The following is a 20,568-nucleotide window of genomic DNA, read 5'->3' on the forward strand; positions in this document are numbered from 1 at the left end:
GTCAAGCAATGAAACTTTGCAGCCCGAGCACGAGGATCCTTTGAGGTTTCATGGTGGAAGGAGCGTGCTGAAATGTTTCCTACCATGGAATGTTTTCGCCATCCCGACGACGAGCACAGCCAGTGAAAGAGATGTCTCCTCCGTTGGGTCTGAGCCCAGCTTAATGTTAGTGACTGTAGCCTGTGTGTGTTTAACCACAGTTGTAGGTGGGTGCGGCTTTGACGTAGACATAATGATGGGTATCGTAGACGAGGGAAAAATATTTTGAAGAAAAACTGTCGATGTTTTTTGCCATGATTTTCACATTAACTTAGAAGTAACCTTCACAAGGAGGTAGGCACGTGCAACAAAGTCTAGGTGTCTGAAATTTGGCGTGCATCTTATCTTAAGAATATCTCTAAGGTGATAAAAACATGCTCAAAAGTTAAACCACTTTTAAACAGAACACAGATTTCTTGCAGCAGGCTCAATGTGCTCAAAGGAAGACGGAGGTGGAAAACAGCTCGGACCAAGTGAGAAAACTGGCTAAACATCCTATTTGTCTTGGAGAATGAATGCAAGTAAGACACAGAGGCAAGAAGAAAAACAGCGTGTCTGAAAAAGAAAAGAGAAAAGCTGAAAAAGAATGAGTAAGTTCGAAAAAAAAAAAGAATTAAATGAGCAAGCCAGAGAAAGTGAGAGCAGGCTAAATAGCCTATCTGCCTTAGAGAATAAACGAGAGACGCTAAGAATAAGAAGAAAAGAGAAAAAGAAAAAAGAAGTGAGAGAAAAGAGGAGAGATGGATGGGTGAGCCAAAGCTCCCGTGAAAGTGCAGCTCGGCTGGGGAGGAATAAGGAGCTTAGGAATATATAGAAGCAATGCAGCTGCGTTCAGAGGCACAGGGAGAACAGTTAATCAGCCAAGCAGAAATGTTATCGCAGTAATTAGATTGCTCTGTATGTATTTGGAGAGGAGCGCGCACATCTCAGCGGAGTTTGCAGAAAAAAGGGAGAAAAGAGGGAGACGGATAGAGGGAGGGTGAAAGAGAAACAAACCGAGGAGCAGACGGAGAGAGAAACGGGAGACACACAGAGAGAGATTAACACTATAGAGAGTTGTGATGTAACACGGAGCCTCCTTCTCCTGTTCTGGCAACGCGGCGCTGCTTCACGGTGAGACTAGTCGGAAAATATTCCCGGCTTGAAATAGACAGAATGACATTCGCGGCAAAAAATAGACAACAAGCGCTCTTTAAAATTGGTGTAGTTTCCTAGCGGAACTGGGGATCAGGCTACAAGTCGACTGTCACCCAACAACAAGGTCAAGCCGGGCCGCTGAAACCCCCCTCCTGTGACTGACGGCGCCATCAGCCAATCCTGGCCTCTCTGCAGAAAGCCCCATCTCATAATGAAAACAGCCAGCAGGTCCTGAGTTTTCCCCACTGGGCATAATTAAATCTTTTTATCTGACTTCCTCTCCATATGCCCTGCGCCGCATACCAGCAATTTGGCCCAAATCAGCTTCCATTAATGGCTGATATTAGCAGCCACAGGACTAAAAATAAGATGGAGAGACTGTGAGAGATAAAACTGCAGCTAAGGAAGATCCACCCGATGCTAAACGCAGTTAAAACTGCCTCACTTAGAACACATTAATAATGTAGGGAGGTAGATGTAAGAGGAGGATTCATCCTTTAGTTCTTATTTTGATATTCAATTCTTGAAACTCCTTCAACTCAGACATGCACAGCAATAGCATGAGATGATTTGCAGAGGAAGCACGAGCCTTGCTACGGATATATAACGGTCAAAAAGGGAGGAATCGGTTTAATTTCCTTTTTAAATGACTCTGATGTAACACCTGGAGGAGACAAGGTGGAGGCAGACAGGCAGGTATGAATACACAGCAGGTTGTTCTCACGGGAGCACAGAGCAGATATGGAAAGCCCTTCTTAATCAACGCCTGGCCAGTCCCCAGAGTACTGATCCTTCAGTCAGACAAAAGAGAGAGTGATAGACGGGGGAGGGAGGGAGGTGGCAGGAAAGGGAATAGGGAAGGACTGGATGGGAGAAAGGAAAAACAAGGAATAAAAGGTAGACAGACGAGTATGGGAGAGAACAAGCTGATGCAGGAGGGAGGGAGTGCTGTGCCGTCCAGGGGTGCCTGCTGAAATATGGGCTTCCCTTTAATCGTTTGCATTCTGATTTGTGTAATATTTTAGCAATTCCACAAGAAAAAGAGAAGAAAAAAAATCCGTCGCCACTGGCAATTTGTCTTGTCTTTCCTCTTCCCTTCGCCTCCTCTGTCAGGGATGCCATTAATATTTAACGAGACCGCTGGGCTACACGCTTCATTCTCACACCCTGCCATTGTGGAGGGTGGCTGATGTTTTGTCTGTGTGAGCGTGTGTGTGTATACAGTCCAAAAAGAGCATCAGCAACCGGGTGGTAAGTACAGTGACTCCTCCACCCATCTGGTCCCAGCCCCAGCCCCAACCCTAACTCCTAACCCTACCCCTACTTACTGTGGATGGGGGTTAGCAGCAGAACGTATTTTAGCCACCTAAACAAAGGCTGTATCAGTCTAAATGGACGCTATATTCAGAGTATTTTTCAATGCTTGACTTTCCTCTGGCACTACATTTTCTCAACTGTAGAACTTCTGTATTCCTACACATAAGTGCAACTGTTTAACACACTGCAGGCCTGCTGTTTGGATCAGACCTTGAGTGGTTTATGGAGGATAAAAATGTGACAAAATGCCGTTCATTGTGGAGACCAGATGATACCTTGAACCAGTGGATAGGGAAGAACTTTTGAAGGCAGTGACTAAACAAGCTAAAAGAGAGAGAGATGCGTACGAATACAGAAGTTCTAGGGTTGAGAAAATGTGGCACCAAGGGAAAGGGGCTGTCTGACAGCAAGGGTAAGTGGTGAAAATATTCTCACTGTAGCATACACTTTAATTTAAGGTATTGACTATTCGGGGTGGGCCTTTTGTTAGGTCGCTAAAACCTGGTTCCAAAGTTGTCGAAAAGCAACTTGCAGCAACAGACACTGACAAATAGGCCATTCGTTAAAGTCTGCCGGTCGCCGTTATTGTTTAACAGTGCCTGGTGGCATAGGGGGGAAATGTGATGGGACAACAATGAAAGTTAAGGGGGTGGAAGTCCGAGTAGGGCAGCCGGAAGGGGTCGTGGATGGGTTGAACAACTTTCATCCGAGAGATCGGTGTTCACTTCCAACTTGTAAAGCCAAACCCTGTTCTTTTTTTCTACACAGTTCTACAAGTTGACACGACGTCTCAGAACGACTACCTTCGACGCACTCAAGGTACCTTGCGCATAATAGCTCACCATGGAAAGTCCATGACCAAACGTCGATATGTGACGAGGTCAGAGTGAGAATGTGTTGCTAAAATGCATTTTGCTGTGAGTCGTACCACAATACAAGAAACACACATGAGTAAAAAGGTAAAAGGTCTGCTTTAAATGTGGGGATTAACGGGAGGGGGAAGGGCGCATGATGAGCACAGCCAAGAAGAAGAAAAAGACTGGAAGAAAAAGAAGTACCACCTGTCTTTTGACCACGGTGCACTTGACGGAGGATGCACTGAGGTTCTTGCTTTTAAAAACTCCTCAACTCAATGTTAATTGTTGACATTATCATACATCTACTGTAAGTAATACACTGACTATAGATAAGTAGCTCATACAACTCCACTTCAACAACTCTTAAGTACCCTTTTAACACATTTAGAGTCGAAAAAGTACACACATGCATTTTAATTCATGTAGATAGTTTAGGATCCAGCAAAATTAGAGCTTTTAATGCGAGTGGAAAAATGTTTTGACACCACAACCGCATAGTGTTGGTGTATTTACTGCTGAAAAATCTGTGAACTCTGCAATGCTTTTTCAAAGTTCTTAACATTTTCCCAGCTGGAGGCTGGGGAAAAGGCTAGGTCACCAGATGAGAGCCATTGGCAGACTGGGAAAGGTTAGACTCTTGGCTCCTCCGGCCCTCCGCACATCCTCAGACAAGAAACACTTAACCTTCTCCGTCTGGAAAGCAGAGGTCACGCTCTGTGTGTGTTTTAGTGGGAGATGAGGAGGCAAGGAAAGACACAAGTGTGTGTGTTCTTGCATGTGTGTGTCATTAGACATTAAATGGCAGAGGAAGCCCATCCATCACTCATGGCATGAAGATGACTGAATAGGACATAACCGCCATTGGAGGTGTAATCGCTTCCTGGCGCCCTCATGCTTTGAGTGTATGTGTGTGCGTGAGTACATAAGATCAAATGCTAATTGGTCATGACTGTTTCCTGTGGCCACATGAATACCTTTAATTGGCCGGTGAGTGATGGGCAGTCGGCCGCTGAAATGCCGCTGAGCTGTCTGGCCGATACGAATGTGTCTGCACTTCAAAGCGTCCCTCCCTCAGGGTCAATTCAAATGTCATAACTCGATAGGAACTGATGGATCGTGAAACTGATCAACACAAATGGAAGTCTCGGCTCACTGTCTCATTTGATAATTACCTTATGGGCAATAATTCACTGTACAAATGTGCATATCATGTTCCTCGCTCGAATGAGTCACAGACGTTACCGGTAGAAATAAAAATTTTCTAAATGAGATCTGGGCCGTTTGAAAAATGTGACAGCCACAGGCAAAACTCGAGAGGACATTACCGAGTGATTAGCTTTCTGAAGATTGCTCCTTGCATAACAGAGAATGGAAATCAGTATTAATAACTACAATTACCACCTCGCAGTTGTGTGCCGCCATGAACCAGTCAAGATGCACTTAGAGTTTCCAATCATGTCTGTGAAAACGTGGATGCCTCACACACACACAATTCAATATCTGACCAATTGTCTCTCCTTCTGTTCCTGAGTTATGGCGTTGAGTTATGGCCAGAAAAGGGTTTCTGCAGAACCTTATAATGTCACCATGAAGCTGACCTTTACCTTTTGGATAAGTAATATCACTTCATCATATTATCTATTAGACTTGGTGTTAAATTTTGTCATAATTAGGCTATGACTTTTTTTAAAATATGGCCCAAAACATGTCTTGGGACGTCACAGTGACCTTGACCTTTGACCACCAAATTCTAATCTGTTGATTACCTGAGTTCAAGTGGTCATTTGTGCCAAATGTGAGAAAATTCCCTCAAGGCCCTCTTGAAATATCGCATTCGCAAGAATTTGATGGCTGCAAAGCCACAGTGACCTTGACCTTTGAGATCCAAATTCTAATCAGTTCATCCTTGACTGAAAGTGGATGTTTGTGCCAAATTAGAAAAAATTCCCTTCAGGTGTTCTTGAGATATTGTGTTCATGGTGATAAAATGGATGAAAGGTCACAGTGACCTTGACCTTTGACCATCAAATTCTAATCTGTTGATTACCTGAGTTCAAGTGGTCATTTGTGCCAAATATGAGAAAATTCCCTCAAGGCCCTCTTGACATATCGCATTCGCGAGAATTTGATGGCTGCAAGGTCACAATGACCTTGACCTTTGAGATCCAAATTCTAATCAGTTCATCCTTGACTGGAAGTGGACGTTTGTGCCAAATTTGAAGAAATTCCTTTCAGGTGTTCTTGAGATATTGTGATCATGAGAATAAGATGTATGAAAGGTCACAGTGACTTTGACCTTTGGCTATCAAAATCTGATCTGTTGATTCTTGAGCCCAAGTGGACGTTTGCTCTTAATATATAGAAAATCCCTCAAGGTCTTCCTGGGGGTCTCACTCATGTAGTGGTTAGAGCACTCGTCTTCCAGGTCACAGGTACGAATCCTGCTGGGGTCGATGTCAGCAGAGGCATGCTGTCCCAAGAGGTTCCCACCGCTGAATCAAGCGGGATCAGATTCCTTAAGAAGACTTCGGGATAAAAGAGTAACTCCAGAATCTGAGCCAAGTCCTCAACGGGGGCGCGTCTTAAGCCTGTTGTAAACAGGAGGTTCCAGACGTAAAAAACTGAGTCATTCCTCAAGGTGTTCTCGAGGTATATCATATGTACAAGAATGAGACGGAAGCACAGTGACCTTGACCTTTGACCACGTAGATCTAATTGGTTCATGGTTGAGTCCACGTTGAAATTTGTGCCAAATTTGAAGAAATTTCCTTAAGGTGTTTTGAGATACCAGGTTAATGAGATGGGGAGAGATGGAAGGAGGGAAAGCCTGAGAACGTAATGCCTCCGTCCACGGCTATAGATAACGTTGTGGACGAAAGAAGTTTAAAATAAGAGTGCCAAAATTAAATCCTCCAAAACTTCCAGGGAAACTCCAGGAGAGGAGGGGGTAAACAAGCTGTTTGAAGCCTATGAATAAAGCAATTAATTCTCCAACTGCTCTGATGGAGCCACGTCACGGTCAAACTGCAGAGGAGTGAGTCGGCATCCCCGCCCTCCCCCTCCTCTCCCTGCTGAGGAGCGGAGCTGTAAATAAGAGAGAGCCAAACGGTGTGGCTGAAGAAGAGGCAGGTGTAGCCAGGGCATGAAAGACAAGGAACATAAAAGCCTTCTGTGCGAGAAGAGAAGGGGGGAGATTTCAAGGGGAAGCGTGAGTGATGTAGAGAGAGATGGAGAGTGAGGGAGGGGCGGGGAGGCCTGTTGTGACTGCCCCTTTATCAGCTGATATATATGCATGAGGATTTCCTCATCATCTCCGCCGTCAATTCCCCATCCCTCTGATATTTGACTGACAGCTCACATCAACGCCAATAAACCCGCACATCATTTCAGGAAAGCTGCCCATCGCGCTGGATGGAGGGGAGAAAACGGAGGGAAAAAAGTTAATTTGTTTTCCGGCGGCTGCCGACGGTGATAGCGCCCGTGTCTGTTTGCCTCCATGGCAAAGTTGTAAATTAGAATTATGCCTCAATAGAGGGCACAGGAAGCTGCCTCTGCTATGCGAAAGCTCATTTTCAACGACTGGAAAAATACTTGGCAGCTTTTTATATTTAGGGCGGCGGGAGTCTCGGAGGGAGCAAATTGGGCACAAATCTGAATTATGAAGAGAAAAAAAGAAATAGCTGTCATCTTAAGACTACCTTTTCTCTATGAAGGGTGATTCACTGCTCGCTGTTAACAGTATTTCAATGTTACGGCACATTCTGGGGGTTGAGAGATTTGGTAGGAGGACTGCATTTAGGAATTGTAAGGGCAAGATAAGCTTGAGAGCCATAATCACTCCAGAAAAGGACTGACTAATACAATTTGAGAAAACGTACAAACACAATGAACATCTGATTCACACTGTGTATTTAATGTACATCTTCACACATATGCAAACAACTCCGGGTTCCTCTAATTGCAGGTTAAAGCCAACAGCAGATAAGAGAGGCAACATTAACCCTCCGCGGGATTTGCATGATTATTGTCTCCATTTCAATCATTCCGGCGTTTACAGGTTTTACACGTACAAGTGCATGAATGCACGTCTGCGCGGCCTCGCCGTCCCTGGGAACGTGCCCTGATTAGTAAGCCGCAGCCGTGTGCTCCACACATGTCAAGTGTTGCAAAGAAAGTGATTTGTGGTTTGGCATATATTATTTATGGAAAGATAAAGAGATGAATAGAGATGAAGTGAGAGAGAGCGATAGTGTTATCCACAGGAGATAGGTTTGTCCTGTGTGCAAAATGTATGGCCTTATGCATATTTTACAAAAGAGAATACTAACATTAATACTCTTGAAGACTCCATATTCCATATCGGCGCAGCTAACAGCCCTTAAACGCCAGATGAGATGGTGGATCAAAGAAATCCACCTGCAGAGCATTAACCGACGCTGGGATTAGGTAACGCACCTCCAATTTACCCCCGTCGCAGCTTAGAGTCACTGCTAAGACACCCTCACAAACATGTCACAGGGATTTTGGTATGCCTACCAACACTTTTGACAACCAGGGCCCATTCATATAGTTGTCTATTCTTCCTTTCCTTTCCTCACTTTGCTGGGTTTAAAGTCACAGTCTGTGACACTGCAAAGGTGTTTCGTACTCAGTGATTAGTGCTACAGCCAGCTAAAGCTTTTACATTTGCAGTTATAGACGCCCATTACCAAGCTGATCTCTCCCTAAAATATTTTTAGATGCAAAGGAAACTTTTCTGGTTTGTTAGAATAAAAAGGGTCCTCATTACAGGAATACATGCTAACTGCTTGTCCTCTCTTAACTTACCTTTCAAAGATAGAAAAAATAATCAGAGCAGGAAACTCTCCTATTACAGAAACAATTCCTAAACTCATGGTGTGTCTTATCCTCTCTCAGACCTCCCTCCTTAACTCAAGAAATCCGAACTACAAATGAATTTGATTCCTGTCATGCCTGTATCTATGTTTAGAATAGGGATGTCAGTTTTGGTTAATTTTGCTTTCAATACTCCGACACTCATTAACTGGCAACTAACTACATTTTAAAGAAAAAAGAGATGAAAATGACGTGACACACATGAGGCCTTTTGTTTTCATCCCGCACTCCAGTGACTCAGTAAGCATTAGCACCACATTTCAAAGCACTATCCCCTTAGCTTCGCCTTTTATTTTATTTTCTGTTGCTTTAGCTGACAGTCGGCTAGCTGCGCTAACATTTGGCAACACCATGCCCACTGCCCACCATCCTATCTCAACTGGTTGGCCGCTCTACACTGCACCTGGGTCAGGGTGCGTGGCAGTTAGCTAGCAGCACTACTAATTCACCAATTACTGCGTGTAACGCCGTCTCAGTGATGGTGAGGTGTTGCTACGGTGCATAATGGCCACCGTCCAATCTCCCCCCAGGTAGCCACGGTGAGTCAGTTGAACTGCTTTAGCGCCATCAGCACGGCTTATGCTGCTAAACAAGCTAACAGTAGTTATTAACGCTGAAGGGGGTTTGAAGCTCAAAACTGAGTCACTTAGGTCGCATTTACACTGGCGCTATTTGGTCCGCTTTGGATGAACCCTGGTCGGCTTCCGAGGATAGTTTGGTTCATTTGGAGTGGTGTGAACGCTCATTCGAACTCTGGTGCGGACCAAACGAGCGAACCCTGGTCCACTTGAAAACTGGGGGTCTTGGTTTGCTTGCAAGTGAACCGTGATGCGGTTTGCTTACAGTGGGAAATGCAAATGGACTATCCAGCAAACCAAAGAGAGGAAGTGACGTGCGAACTGGGAGAAGCAGAGGTAAAAAAAAAAAAAAAAAAGAAGTAGTACGGAGGTGCAAGCGCTTATTGATTGGTCAGTGGTCGTTTCAGGCAATACCGCCCCCAACGGGCAGCTGTTGTAACTGCGTGACGTTGGTCCGCTTTAAAAAGTGCAGTGTGAAAGTGAACCGAACCAAATGAAGGTGTGATATTTTTCAGCATTTCCCGCCAAATCGAACTGAGTCCCCCGGACTATCCTGGTGTGAATGCGCCCTTACTCACCGGGGCGACCCGGAGGTAGACTAATAAAGTGGGCCCTTTGTTACCACAGCAACGCTGTTGGGTTGGGATGGTATTACAAGCAGTGATCATCGAATGAGCGGCGCCACTAGCTGGTACTAGCCCCTATCAGACCTGGATGATGTACAGTGCGGTAAACTGGAAAGCAGAAAAATTTACCTAGAGGCTGAAAGGCGGTTAAGAATGTATACAGATTGCCTGTACCTTTGATTAAAATGTATCAGTAGCCTACTTTCAATGGACAAGCCATGATATCAATGGCTTTTACTTGTCATCAGCTACCTAGCTTGCTACTATGGACCAAAAAGATGGGCGTTCAATTTCAGCTTCAAGTCCGTGACACTGCTTGTGTCGATAGAGGAGAGGAAACCCCACCTTTTCAGGAAGTTTCCCTTTCACTGTCATTTCCGTTGAGACCTGACAACAGTGCCGCTGCCATGTCTTTGCCATCTTGACTCATAATTCCCATCTTTGGAAATCCCAAAGTTAGGTCGGTTCTGTAATATCTGAATTCCCACTTGAAGAGAAGATGGCGGCAGTTAGGAAACATGTTCCTGTCATACCAAAAACCCTAATGTCATCCTAAACTTAGACAAGATAGGATATCAAGCGTAGGAAGTTTCTGTTATGAGACCTCAAAACAAAAACTGGATGATTAACGTCTGCCAAGCCGTGACAGCCATTAAGGCTGAGCATTTACAGGAAAGAGAACAGACAACAGACTCTTCACAAAGACAAGAATCCAAGGGATAACACGCCTTGTGCTTGATTAATTGGCAGGAGGTCTCTGGGACCTCACAGAGCTCATATTAGCACACTTAATCATAGATAATCACAAACTTGTGTGAGTTGAAGCGGGATCTGAGAGCTCGTTTTTTCTAATGTAGCCTGTTTAAATCAATACTTCATTCAAGGAAATGGAGAGATGAGATGGGGGAAGAGGGAAATTACGAAGGACGTGATGTCGGAAAGAGGGGAAGTAAAGAAAAAAAGGGGCCTCATTGTGACATTAAAAGAGGAAGGGTGCAAGGGTTCAAGGAAAGGGAGCAGTAATCCATCAGAAATCAACATGCAGTTTGACAACAAGGCTTTGGCTCTGTGGCGTACAGCCCACCAGTGACTACCTTTCAACCCTGCACATCCTGCTGCTCTGCGATAGGATAAAAGCGGAACGGACGGCGCTAATTGGCTTGCTTCCCTGTCGGATTTCTCCAGCACTGCAAACAGAGGAGTGTGGGGGGGGGGAGGATATATCATGTTGTATGTGGATTTGTAAACAGCGGCTCAAAACGCCAGCTTTCATGTCCCTTAAATTGGCGGAGGGGTGTTGGTGTGCTGTCACAGTGGGACGTGCGCTGATAGCGACAGCTCAACATTGATCCTGACTGACTGAGTGAGTGATGGGATGCGGGGACAGACGGGATGCGTCAGTGCCCAGTGGGGCTGGTAGGGGCAGTTGAGCGATGACACACCCGATGATTGGTTACACGCTCTCAAGATGCAGATGGAGTCTGGTGGAGTCACATGAGGGATAAACATCGTAAAAATACACACAGCTCCACCATTTAGCTGAGTGTCACTTGGGAGCGACACCCGCTTGATGATTCAAGAGGATGTTAGTCACAAGCTATATCCTTCAAACCCTGACCTCCTGATTAAGTCATGTTGGATCAAACCATAATATGTCTAATCCGCACAAAAACAAGACCAAGTGTGAGCTCAAGCATAAGCTGCACACACTGGAATTAACGCCACCATCAACTTCCCAGGGAAGAGAAACTTGTGAAAATATGTGGTGCAGAGCACAGGGAATCCTATCCTGTACTTTTCTGAGAAAATAATATTGCTGGCGAAAGTTTTATTAAAATGAGAAAGCGTAATGTAAACCTGCTCGTTTGATAAAGACATCTGAAACCCCTGACCAGGCTGTCCTCTTTGTTCTACAGGAGCATGCGGATGTGGCAGCGGCGTTGAGAGAAAACAGCAGAGCAGCCCCGAGTTCCAGTGTTAGTCTTTCTGCGGTCTGTCAGTGGCGCAGCCCCCGAGGCTATGTTACAGGCAAAGACTTCACTGCTGTCTGCTGAATACAGACAAGACAAGCAGTCAACCTCTACTGAGGAAGGTCTGAAGGGCACTGCCATTTGTCTGGGCTTATTTAGCAATCAGGGAGACAGGATGCGGACGGGGCTTTGAGAGCCTGGTGATGAAAAAGAGGAGAGAACAGGATGGTTAAACTTCAAAAATCAGAGGGTTTCAATCATATAACATGATCAGCATCAGCAGATAGAGTTTGTCAAATTGTCAAGGAACTCCAAATGTTAACTTTTATTTTCTTCTAAGCCCTGTAAGCCCGTTCTCACTCCCAGGTCATCATGTGCCGATGCTTTGTCAAAGGCAACCTGTTGACCAAAGGCTGATTTATAGTTGTGTGTAGGCTTTTATGCAGAGCACACACTAGCCTAGCTTCGTTGTGGGTATTTGTACTTGTGTGCTGGCACAGTGCTTTGCAATGACACCTCTAAAACACTAGTTAGCAGTGGGGTTCTTATGCCACCGTGTTGAGTTGGGAAAGTGCGGGTATGTGTCTACGCAGAGCCTACGTAGCCAGGGCATCAAAATCTGACCCGGAGAGCAACTGGAGTAGCATAAAGAGCAAGGTTTGTGGCACTGGGTTGCAGGAAGTGAGGTGGATGGGTCATAAAAACACACCCAGGAGACCACTGTTCCAAAACTCAACATTGTTTTAATGTAACCTTACGTAAGTCACATATTTGCTTAAATTTCTGAAATCAATGGGCCTATATTAGGGACAGGCCTCTATATGAGACAGGCCTTTAATTCTGTTTACACAAAACTGTTGCTCAGTAAACACGGGGAAATACAATTAAATAAAGGAATAAAGGAATATGAATAGCTTACAGGGTAATTGAGAAATGGACACATAATGTGAGGTAGCCAACACCCCACTTTTATACATCCGAAGAACCTCTATCCTTAGCAACCAGACCAGGCCTCGAATTGAGACAGGCCTTTATTTGTCAAAATGTGCAGCCAAACCAGGCTTTTAATTGAAGTTTAATGGTAAGTACATTCAATGGGAAACCAAAATTCAATGTCGTTTTAATGTAGCGTCAGTGGTGTAGTGGTAGTTAATGAGGTGGGTCCTTTATATTCCAGTGGCTTTTTGGCTGATTGATGGATACACACTAGGGATGTTCCTGGCAACTAATTTCCCTGTCGACTAAATGAAAATTTTAATTAAGACTAGACGACTCATCTAAAAAAGGAAAACACTCAGAAAACAGTCAAAGTATCTGAAACATTGTCCCAAAAAATATTGCGTGCATTAAGAGCCCTTCGAAGCCTTTAATCACAATCTTCAACAACCATGTCGGATTTTAAATGCCGCTGAAGTACGAGACACTTTCAGGCTCAACATATTCCATTAACTTCCTGAAGCTTTTACCTTCAACAAAGTTAAGTGGAAGCATATCTTGCGAGGTCATTGTCAAGATGAGCTGCGTTATCTCCTCAGACCAGGCGGGATCACAGCATCTCTGGGTGAATGGTGTCAACTTGGTCCGAGTGTGGCTCGCACCGCTAGCAGCAGCAGCTGTCGTTCCGTGCAGGTTAACATCCAAATGCTTGAGTTGAATGTGGTTGCGCATTGCTCCAGTTGAGGGATTATATGCCAGTTTTTTCTTACACAGCCTACATGCCAACGTGTTTTCATTTTCTAGATCAAAGTGCTGCCAAACGGCGCTGGTTTCGCGTGAGGACATCTCTCCAATTTCCCACCATTTTGGAGGGGGACTGCTGTCTGACAGCTCTGTAGCACCCACTAGTGGCGGGCGGCTGCATGACAGTTAAGCGGCCTTGTACGTGAATAAAACACGAATTGGTTTAACCAATTTCTGGTGCCGACTAGCGAGGAGGCGGACGTTTAATTACTCAGACTGCCAATTGCGGCCAACCCTAGTGTATGGTAAACTGCCAGATAAAGAGGTGGGTATACCCGCTATACCTGTGCATACCCTCCACTACACCACTGCATAGCGTTACATAACTGACGTAGGTATTTGAGGCACTACTACCAAAAGGTTACGCACTTATTTCAACCAAAAACATGTTTTTCCGAATCTAACCAAGTATATTTGTTGCCTAAACCTAATCAGACCATTTGACTGCGTACTAACTACCTGTTGGAGCGTGTTTCACCCAGGAAACAGCTGTGTGTCATACAAAATAATGCCTTGTGGGTCGGTATGAGACGCTGAAGGGGCGTGACAAAGCATTGGTATTTGACGACCTGGGATCTGGAATGTGTATCAATGGTTGTGCAACATTTATACATGTGGCAAATATAAATAAAATCACATAAAAAAATCCACTTTTTTCCCAATTTCAGCAGCACGAACACAACAAGAACTTTTATTTAGTTAATTCATAATTACAGTTTGCTTTAGATCATTACTACACACACACAATATGATCATATCATCATGATACAATCCAACAAAAGTCAACAGATGATGATATTAAACAATCATCCATCCCTGATTACAGCACCTTGATTAGGCCAATTAGAGTAATTTGAAATGACAGCTGGATATGTGAAGCAAGTCTGATTTCACTTGGACTAAACAGTCTGAGTGTCACGACCTCTGACCTTTAACTGAAGCACTCTCATCGTGCCAGCAGGTGTAATAATGTAGAACAATGAGAGTCACACCAGCTGTGCAGAGACAGGATACACTGTATGTAGAGTTCATCTAAAGAGGATCACATATGGATTGAGCAAAAGAACAAATGTTGCCACAACAAATGGGATCTCCAGAGGTCACCTTACATCCAGCTGTTTGCAATATACCGCCGCCAAAATCAACTCGTTCTTCAAACACTGGCGCAGCTAAACTAAATATTTGTGGCCGCTGAAAGGACAGGGCCGACTTCCAACATTTGTTGTGCTAGCTGCTGTTGCGCACACTTTCACTGCAGAGGTAAATTGAGGTCGTATGTTTATAATTTGCCCTTTTCCTAATGCTGCCATTGGAGTAAAATAACATTTGAGAGCTGCAATTAGATTGAACTGCGCAATACTCCGGCTAATTAAGTCATATTTCAAGTTCAATAATGATCAAGTCGGCCAGATAAAGGCCAGGGAGAGGAAGGCTAGTGTGTGCAGCAACAATCTGGAAGCTTTTTACAAGACTCTGTGCTATTGTTGAGATAGAGATGCACTCAGCCTCTGTGTTTGGATCAACAGTGGGCTGGTTCGCAGTGTTTCTTGCTATTGTTGCCAATTCAAAAGGATGACTTGGCAAACGAGGGAGAGGAGAAGATGTGTCTGTGTGTGACTACATGCATTGTGTGTCAGCATTAACAATTGTGTCATAACGTTAACAGAAATTAGCATGGGATAAAGATTAGGGCTGTTCCTAGTCGACTTTGACTGGAGGGTTCCTTTATTTTATCTGTTCGGTTGGTGATGCATTTGGGTATAAAAGCAAGTTTTAAAGGGCGGGCCAAATTTTTTTTTCTCTTAGGTTTTTATATCATCGTCATTCCCATGTGACCTGACATAGGTTTCTGCATGATGATGTTGCTACGTATAAACCCCCTAGTGTGTGTGTTATCAATCTTCCAATTAGCTATATTCCTCTGATCCTCTAACCGTCCCGGAGGCTAAGCAACGTTCTGCTATGGACACAACGTCAGTTAAGATCTGAAAGTCAAATACCACAAACAAACTAATTGATCGAGGCAGTGGTGGACCAGCAACTCCCAAAAACCTGTCATAGGGATGGCCAAATGAAGCCACTGAAAATCGTGAGGGGGTAAACCAAAACCAAAAGTTATGACTAAATATCAGTAATTCCATTGTGCTGCTGCGGTACATATATATATATATATATATATATATATATAGATGAGTAAAAAACAATGTTAATATGAGCATTAAGGCATCCTGATATACTTTGTTGTATTGTTTTACAGTTATGTTAATAAAATAACACAGAAAACTGCACAGGATTAGTTTAAAGTGGGCGTGTCTGCACCCTGAGAGCCCGTTTCATTCACATATCTTGAGGTGAGAATTAAAGTATTAAAATAATTCAAATGAAAAACAGCAAATCTTCATATTTGGGAAGCTGGAAAAATGAAATGTTTTTGCATTAAAAAAATAATAAATGTTGATTAAAATAGTATTAAAAGTACTCAATGTAGAAAAAGGGCACCTGTGAGTGTTATTAGATTGGTATTATTACTCATGCAATAATGTAAAAGCAGAATTCAATTGTTGCAGTTGGTTGAAGTGGAGGTGATTTTTAATTGTTTTGTATCAGACTAATTTTTTTTAAATTACAGATTAACCTGCGGGTTATGTTTCAATCAATCAGTGGATTAAAAATAGTGAAAAATGTCGTCACAATTACCCACCATCCAAAGTGACACCTTCATGTTGCTTATTTCGTCCAACCAGTCATAAAAATCAAATAAAATTAAAGTTTTAAAATTATTAAAAATGAAAAGCTGGAAACATTAAATGTTTTTGCATCCCTGTGAAAATGGCCATGCTAGCTTCTCCCTCGCCAAAACTTTGCCCAACTTTGAAGCACTACTGAGCCCCCTACATGACACGGCTGGTACCAGTCTTGCTCGAGTTGTCTAGTTTTATAAGATACCACTATCTTTGCATAAGCTCAAAGGCACGCCACAGCGTCTTTAAGAGAGTATTGTTGGCCATGGACCCTCCTGGTCACCCCTTGCGGCACCACTGGTTCTTTGAGGAAAAATGTTTTCGTTAGAGTCTGGTGGCTTTAAAGAAAGCAATTAACTGCTTCAGGTCCCTGTTGGAAATGGCTCTCTGATGGCAAGGTAGGGTGGTGAAAAAAACTACACTTAGTATGGATAAGTACCTCATACAACCCAACTCCAAAAAGTCTGAACTAAGCCTTTGAGTTATTCTTATTATTATCAAGCTTGGTGCCATAAACTGCTAGCTGAGCAGGTGTTTCCATTTGAAAAAGAAAAAAAAGGAGACGGACACAGATGGAATAATCAACATTATATATAGTGCATTTCCATTAAAACACGGAACCTAGAATTATGACAAATGCTGCAATAGTCATAAACCACACCAGAGCACTTGCAACTTGCAGAGCAGCTGTCACACAATTACTCCCTGTCCACCAAATTAGTTCTGCTTCTTGAGCCGGCTCCGTTCACTCTTCTTGGTACCTTGGTGCTATCTAGCGAACCAGCTGATGTTTCCACTAGTTTTGCATTGACACCATTTAAATCAAGGATGTGTTGTCAATGGAGGGTGTTGCGGAGCACACAACAACAGCAAACAACTGCAAACCTTTGTTGTGTTGTTACAGATATTTGTTGTTATCCAAAAACTAATGTCTACACACTAATGTTGCCTCAGTTCGCGTTCGCCTGGCGTGGCCTGTCCCTTTAACTGTATGAGCCCGAGCCCGGTTTAAACCCGACATTTCTTTTAAGGATACAAACGTGGACATTGAAGGCTGACTCTCGTCTTTCTTTCCATGGCAAGCCTTCGTCATGTGCCCCTTAAGTGTCGAGGTCCCCATCTTCTTGCTGTCATGTACCAGCATCGTGCTGCACTTGGTACACTCTACGAAGCCGACACACACGTTGTCACCGTCGACAACTCACATGTGCGCGGCCAGTGGTGGTGATTAGTTGGTTCCATAGCCTAGGACTATTACGAGGAGCCCGACCCGTCCGAGCCCGAGGGTAGTGGCGGGAAATTACGGCCCGTCGGGTTCGGGCTGAGAATCTATTCTCAACCAATCTACGTATTTATGGTCAGAATACTCAGTTTAAAACAGGCTGTGGGAACTGAAATGGTACCGGGGTAAATAAGTTCCTACAATGCCGACATATAAAGCCTCCCATTCTAGCTGTAAGACTCAGACTTTACTGCTTTTACATGACCATCATCTGTTCTGTGAAAACTTCAGGCTCCAGACACAGAGTCAACAAAATAAAAAAGTGCGCATCCCAGGTAAAAGTTTGGAGCATCCCTCCTATGTGGCCTCCTTCCGCCATTTAGCCCATGTGTAAAATGACCCCACAATAAAAAAGTCTGATCGTCCAACTTGGTGGCTACACCTTTCAAAATAAGAGTAACCAAAACAGGGACACTCAAAAAGACTGTAGAAAGAATAAAAAAGAAAGAGGAGAAACAAAAATCCAGGCACCTACATATAAACAGAGATATGAGGAGAAAAACTGGAAAAGGTTCTGCGTGCTTGTGGAGTATAGATGCAGAGATTACCTCCCAAACATATAAACACAATCTGTCACACAGCTAGCAGTGTCAGCTCCTACATATTCTGCTGCAGGGAAACAGCACAAGCTTGATGCGTGTAAGAAATGGAACTATAGGAACATTTATTGGGGGAACGAAGCGCTGGCTGCACTGGATTTTAGGCAGCTTTACACTCAACTACAACCTCTCTGACATGTGTTCCTGTCTGTAGCTCTGGCTCCCTGTGTGTGTCCTTCATCTCGCCCTTCTCTCCCCTGCCCTACTCTCCACTACCAGCCTAACCATGTGAACATCTCTTCCATTACTGCCCTTGACACTGTGGCCGATTGGATTCTTATCTGCCATCTGTAGGCCAACGCTCAGCCTGCGCTATCTCTCACCACAGCCTAATTGAATCTCAAGTGTTGGAAGTGCAGTGATACACTGACCACACCGTGTCACTGCCAATAGATAAGGATTGGAGGATTGGACCACCACAATCACGATGGGGACAGGTTGATAAAGAGGTGACAAGCGGCTTGCGTTGGTACTGTGTCGGTGGGACTTTGCTTGGATTGAGAGATAATGGATACCCTCCATTACAGCGAAGGTTGTGTTCATACCCAATAATCCAATATCCCATAATCCTGCTGGGCTCAGTGGGTAATTTGTTGAAACTTAACCAAGGGAAAGTAGTGCAGCTGTTTGCCACTGATTTCTACATAAACTCTACTGTTTACAGGAGGGATGCAAAGGACATTTTGTTTCCTGACCCAACCTCAACCTGAGCAATCTGCGCCACGGCAAGACAGGAAACTAAAATAACCAATCAATTCTGCTCTGAAAATCTGTTCAGTTTGGGCACAAACACAAAAGTAATCACAGTTTTGTTGATGCTCCAGGAAAACCTTGAGGTTGTGGAGTAGTGATGAAACACAAGCCTCATTACCTGCTCTGTTTTAGCTCACTCATTTCTTGTTAAGCAGGTGACCTTCTAAACTGGAGACTCAAGGTAGCCTCATGGCCGTCTTTGTTTTGCTTTATTTATCACTGACTAGCCACAACGACTCATCTTGTTGCTAGGCAGTTTAATATACAGAAAACACACATACCTTAAGAGGCCAAATCCTCTCTTTTTGGTCTTCTTCTCTGGATCATCCACAGATTCGCCGGCTTTCTTCTTCCCCTTAGTCTTCTTTTCTTTCTTCTTCCCTTTGACTTTCTTCTTCTTCTTTCCATCCTCTGCGTCCAGGCCCTGGCGAGAGGAGCTGCTGACGGGCGTTTCGTGGCCGGAGCTCTGCTCCGACAGGTCATCGTCTGAGGAGAAAGCGGGGCAGAGGTTGCAATATATGTGTGGACTCGGCTGGAATACGTATTCATAAACGCAGCTGCATGTATTACGTTTATCATTTGATTCAGTGTGCGTGTACGTTTCGCTGTGCTGTTGAGACAGCTGCTCAGTAAGCTAGTTAGTCCTCTATTAGGCAGCCTCTCTCCCAGTGCAGGGGGCTCGCCAGAGGCAAAGCTCCACACCTGGATGGGCTCTACTGGCAGCCATATCACTTACTATGGGAAATTAAACCTTCATGTAAAAGCCAACTCAAGAAAAAATAAAAGGAGTTAAAGGGACAGTTCATCCCAAAATCTGAAAACACATATTGCCCCTCTTACCTGTAGGGCTGTTTATCAGTCTAGATAGTTTTGGTGTGAGTTGCAGAGTGTTGGAGATATCAGCTGTAGAGTTGTCTTCTCTCCAATATAATGAAACTAGATGGCACTCGGCCTGTGGTGCTTAAAGTCCCCAAAAATATATTTGAGAAACTCAACAGTAATGTCTCTTTCCAGAAATCATGACCTGGTTACTCAAAATAATCCACAGACCTTGTTGTGAGCAGTTTCATGTAGGAACTATTTTTGAGCTCGTCCATGAGACGATGCACACTTCCTTCTGCAATTTGATCAGCTGGTGGCTGTAGTTCCATAGAAAGAAAACAGTTTCTTATAAGAACTTTTTCTTTTTTACCATGCTCATGACAGAGTGAGATGCAAACATTAATTGCGTTCTTCTCGGCTGAGCTGTAACGTGAGCTAGCTTAGTGATGCTAGGTGAGCTAGCAGTAGATGCACGCTTAGGAACTAGGAACCATATTACGATTATTAACGATTAATTTCATTACCGATTAATCTGCTGATTATTTTCACAATTAATTGAATAATCTTATTGTCTACAGAATGTCTGAAAATTGTGAAAAATGCTTATCACAATTTCTCAGACCCCATCATGTCCTCAAATTGGGTTTCTTGTCCAACCAACAGTCCAAAACCGGACGACTCTTCATTTACTATCATAATTAAGCAGCAAGGTCTAACATTTAAGAAGCTTGAACCAGCAAATGTTTGACGTTTTAACTTGGAAACTAACTGAACAATTAATCAATCATCAAAATATTGGCAATTAATCTTCTTCTTAATTGTTGAAGCTCTACAACCATATCACTGCGCAGAAGGAAGCGTGCATCTACTGCTAGCTCACCTAGCATCACTGTGCTAGCTCACGTTACAGCCCAGCCGAGGAGGACACAAGTATTGGTTACATCTCCCTTTGTCATGAGCATGGTAGGGAAAAAAAATAGTTCTGTAAGGACCCGTTTTCTTTCTACGAAAGTACAGCCGGCAGCAGATCAAACTGCAGAAGGAAGTGTGCATCGTCTCATGGACGAGGGGCTCAAAATGAGTTCCTACATGAAACTGCTCACAACAAGGTCTGTGGATTATCTTGAGTAACCAGGTCATGATTTCTGGAAAGAGACATTGCTGTTGAGTATTTCGGTGTTTGTTTTTTTTGGCACTTTGAGCACCGCAAG

The 20,568-nt window shown here is 43.8% G+C and overlaps 1 protein-coding gene across 1 annotated transcript in view; it reads right to left on the reverse strand.

The window, feature by feature from the left end:
* The window catches only part of pard3ba (par-3 family cell polarity regulator beta a), a 217,656-nt gene that overhangs the window by 67,041 nt on the left and 130,047 nt on the right, over positions 1-20,568 (reverse strand). Inside the window, exon 20 of the mRNA XM_049570235.1 lies at positions 18,817-19,021. Within this exon, the coding sequence (XP_049426192.1) occupies positions 18,817-19,021 (205 nt within the window). The remainder of the gene's footprint in view (positions 1-18,816; positions 19,022-20,568) is intronic.

Source organism: Epinephelus fuscoguttatus, linkage group LG24 (assembly GCF_011397635.1).
Source record: "Epinephelus fuscoguttatus linkage group LG24, E.fuscoguttatus.final_Chr_v1".
In the NCBI taxonomy this organism is placed as follows: domain Eukaryota; kingdom Metazoa; phylum Chordata; class Actinopteri; order Perciformes; family Serranidae; genus Epinephelus; species Epinephelus fuscoguttatus.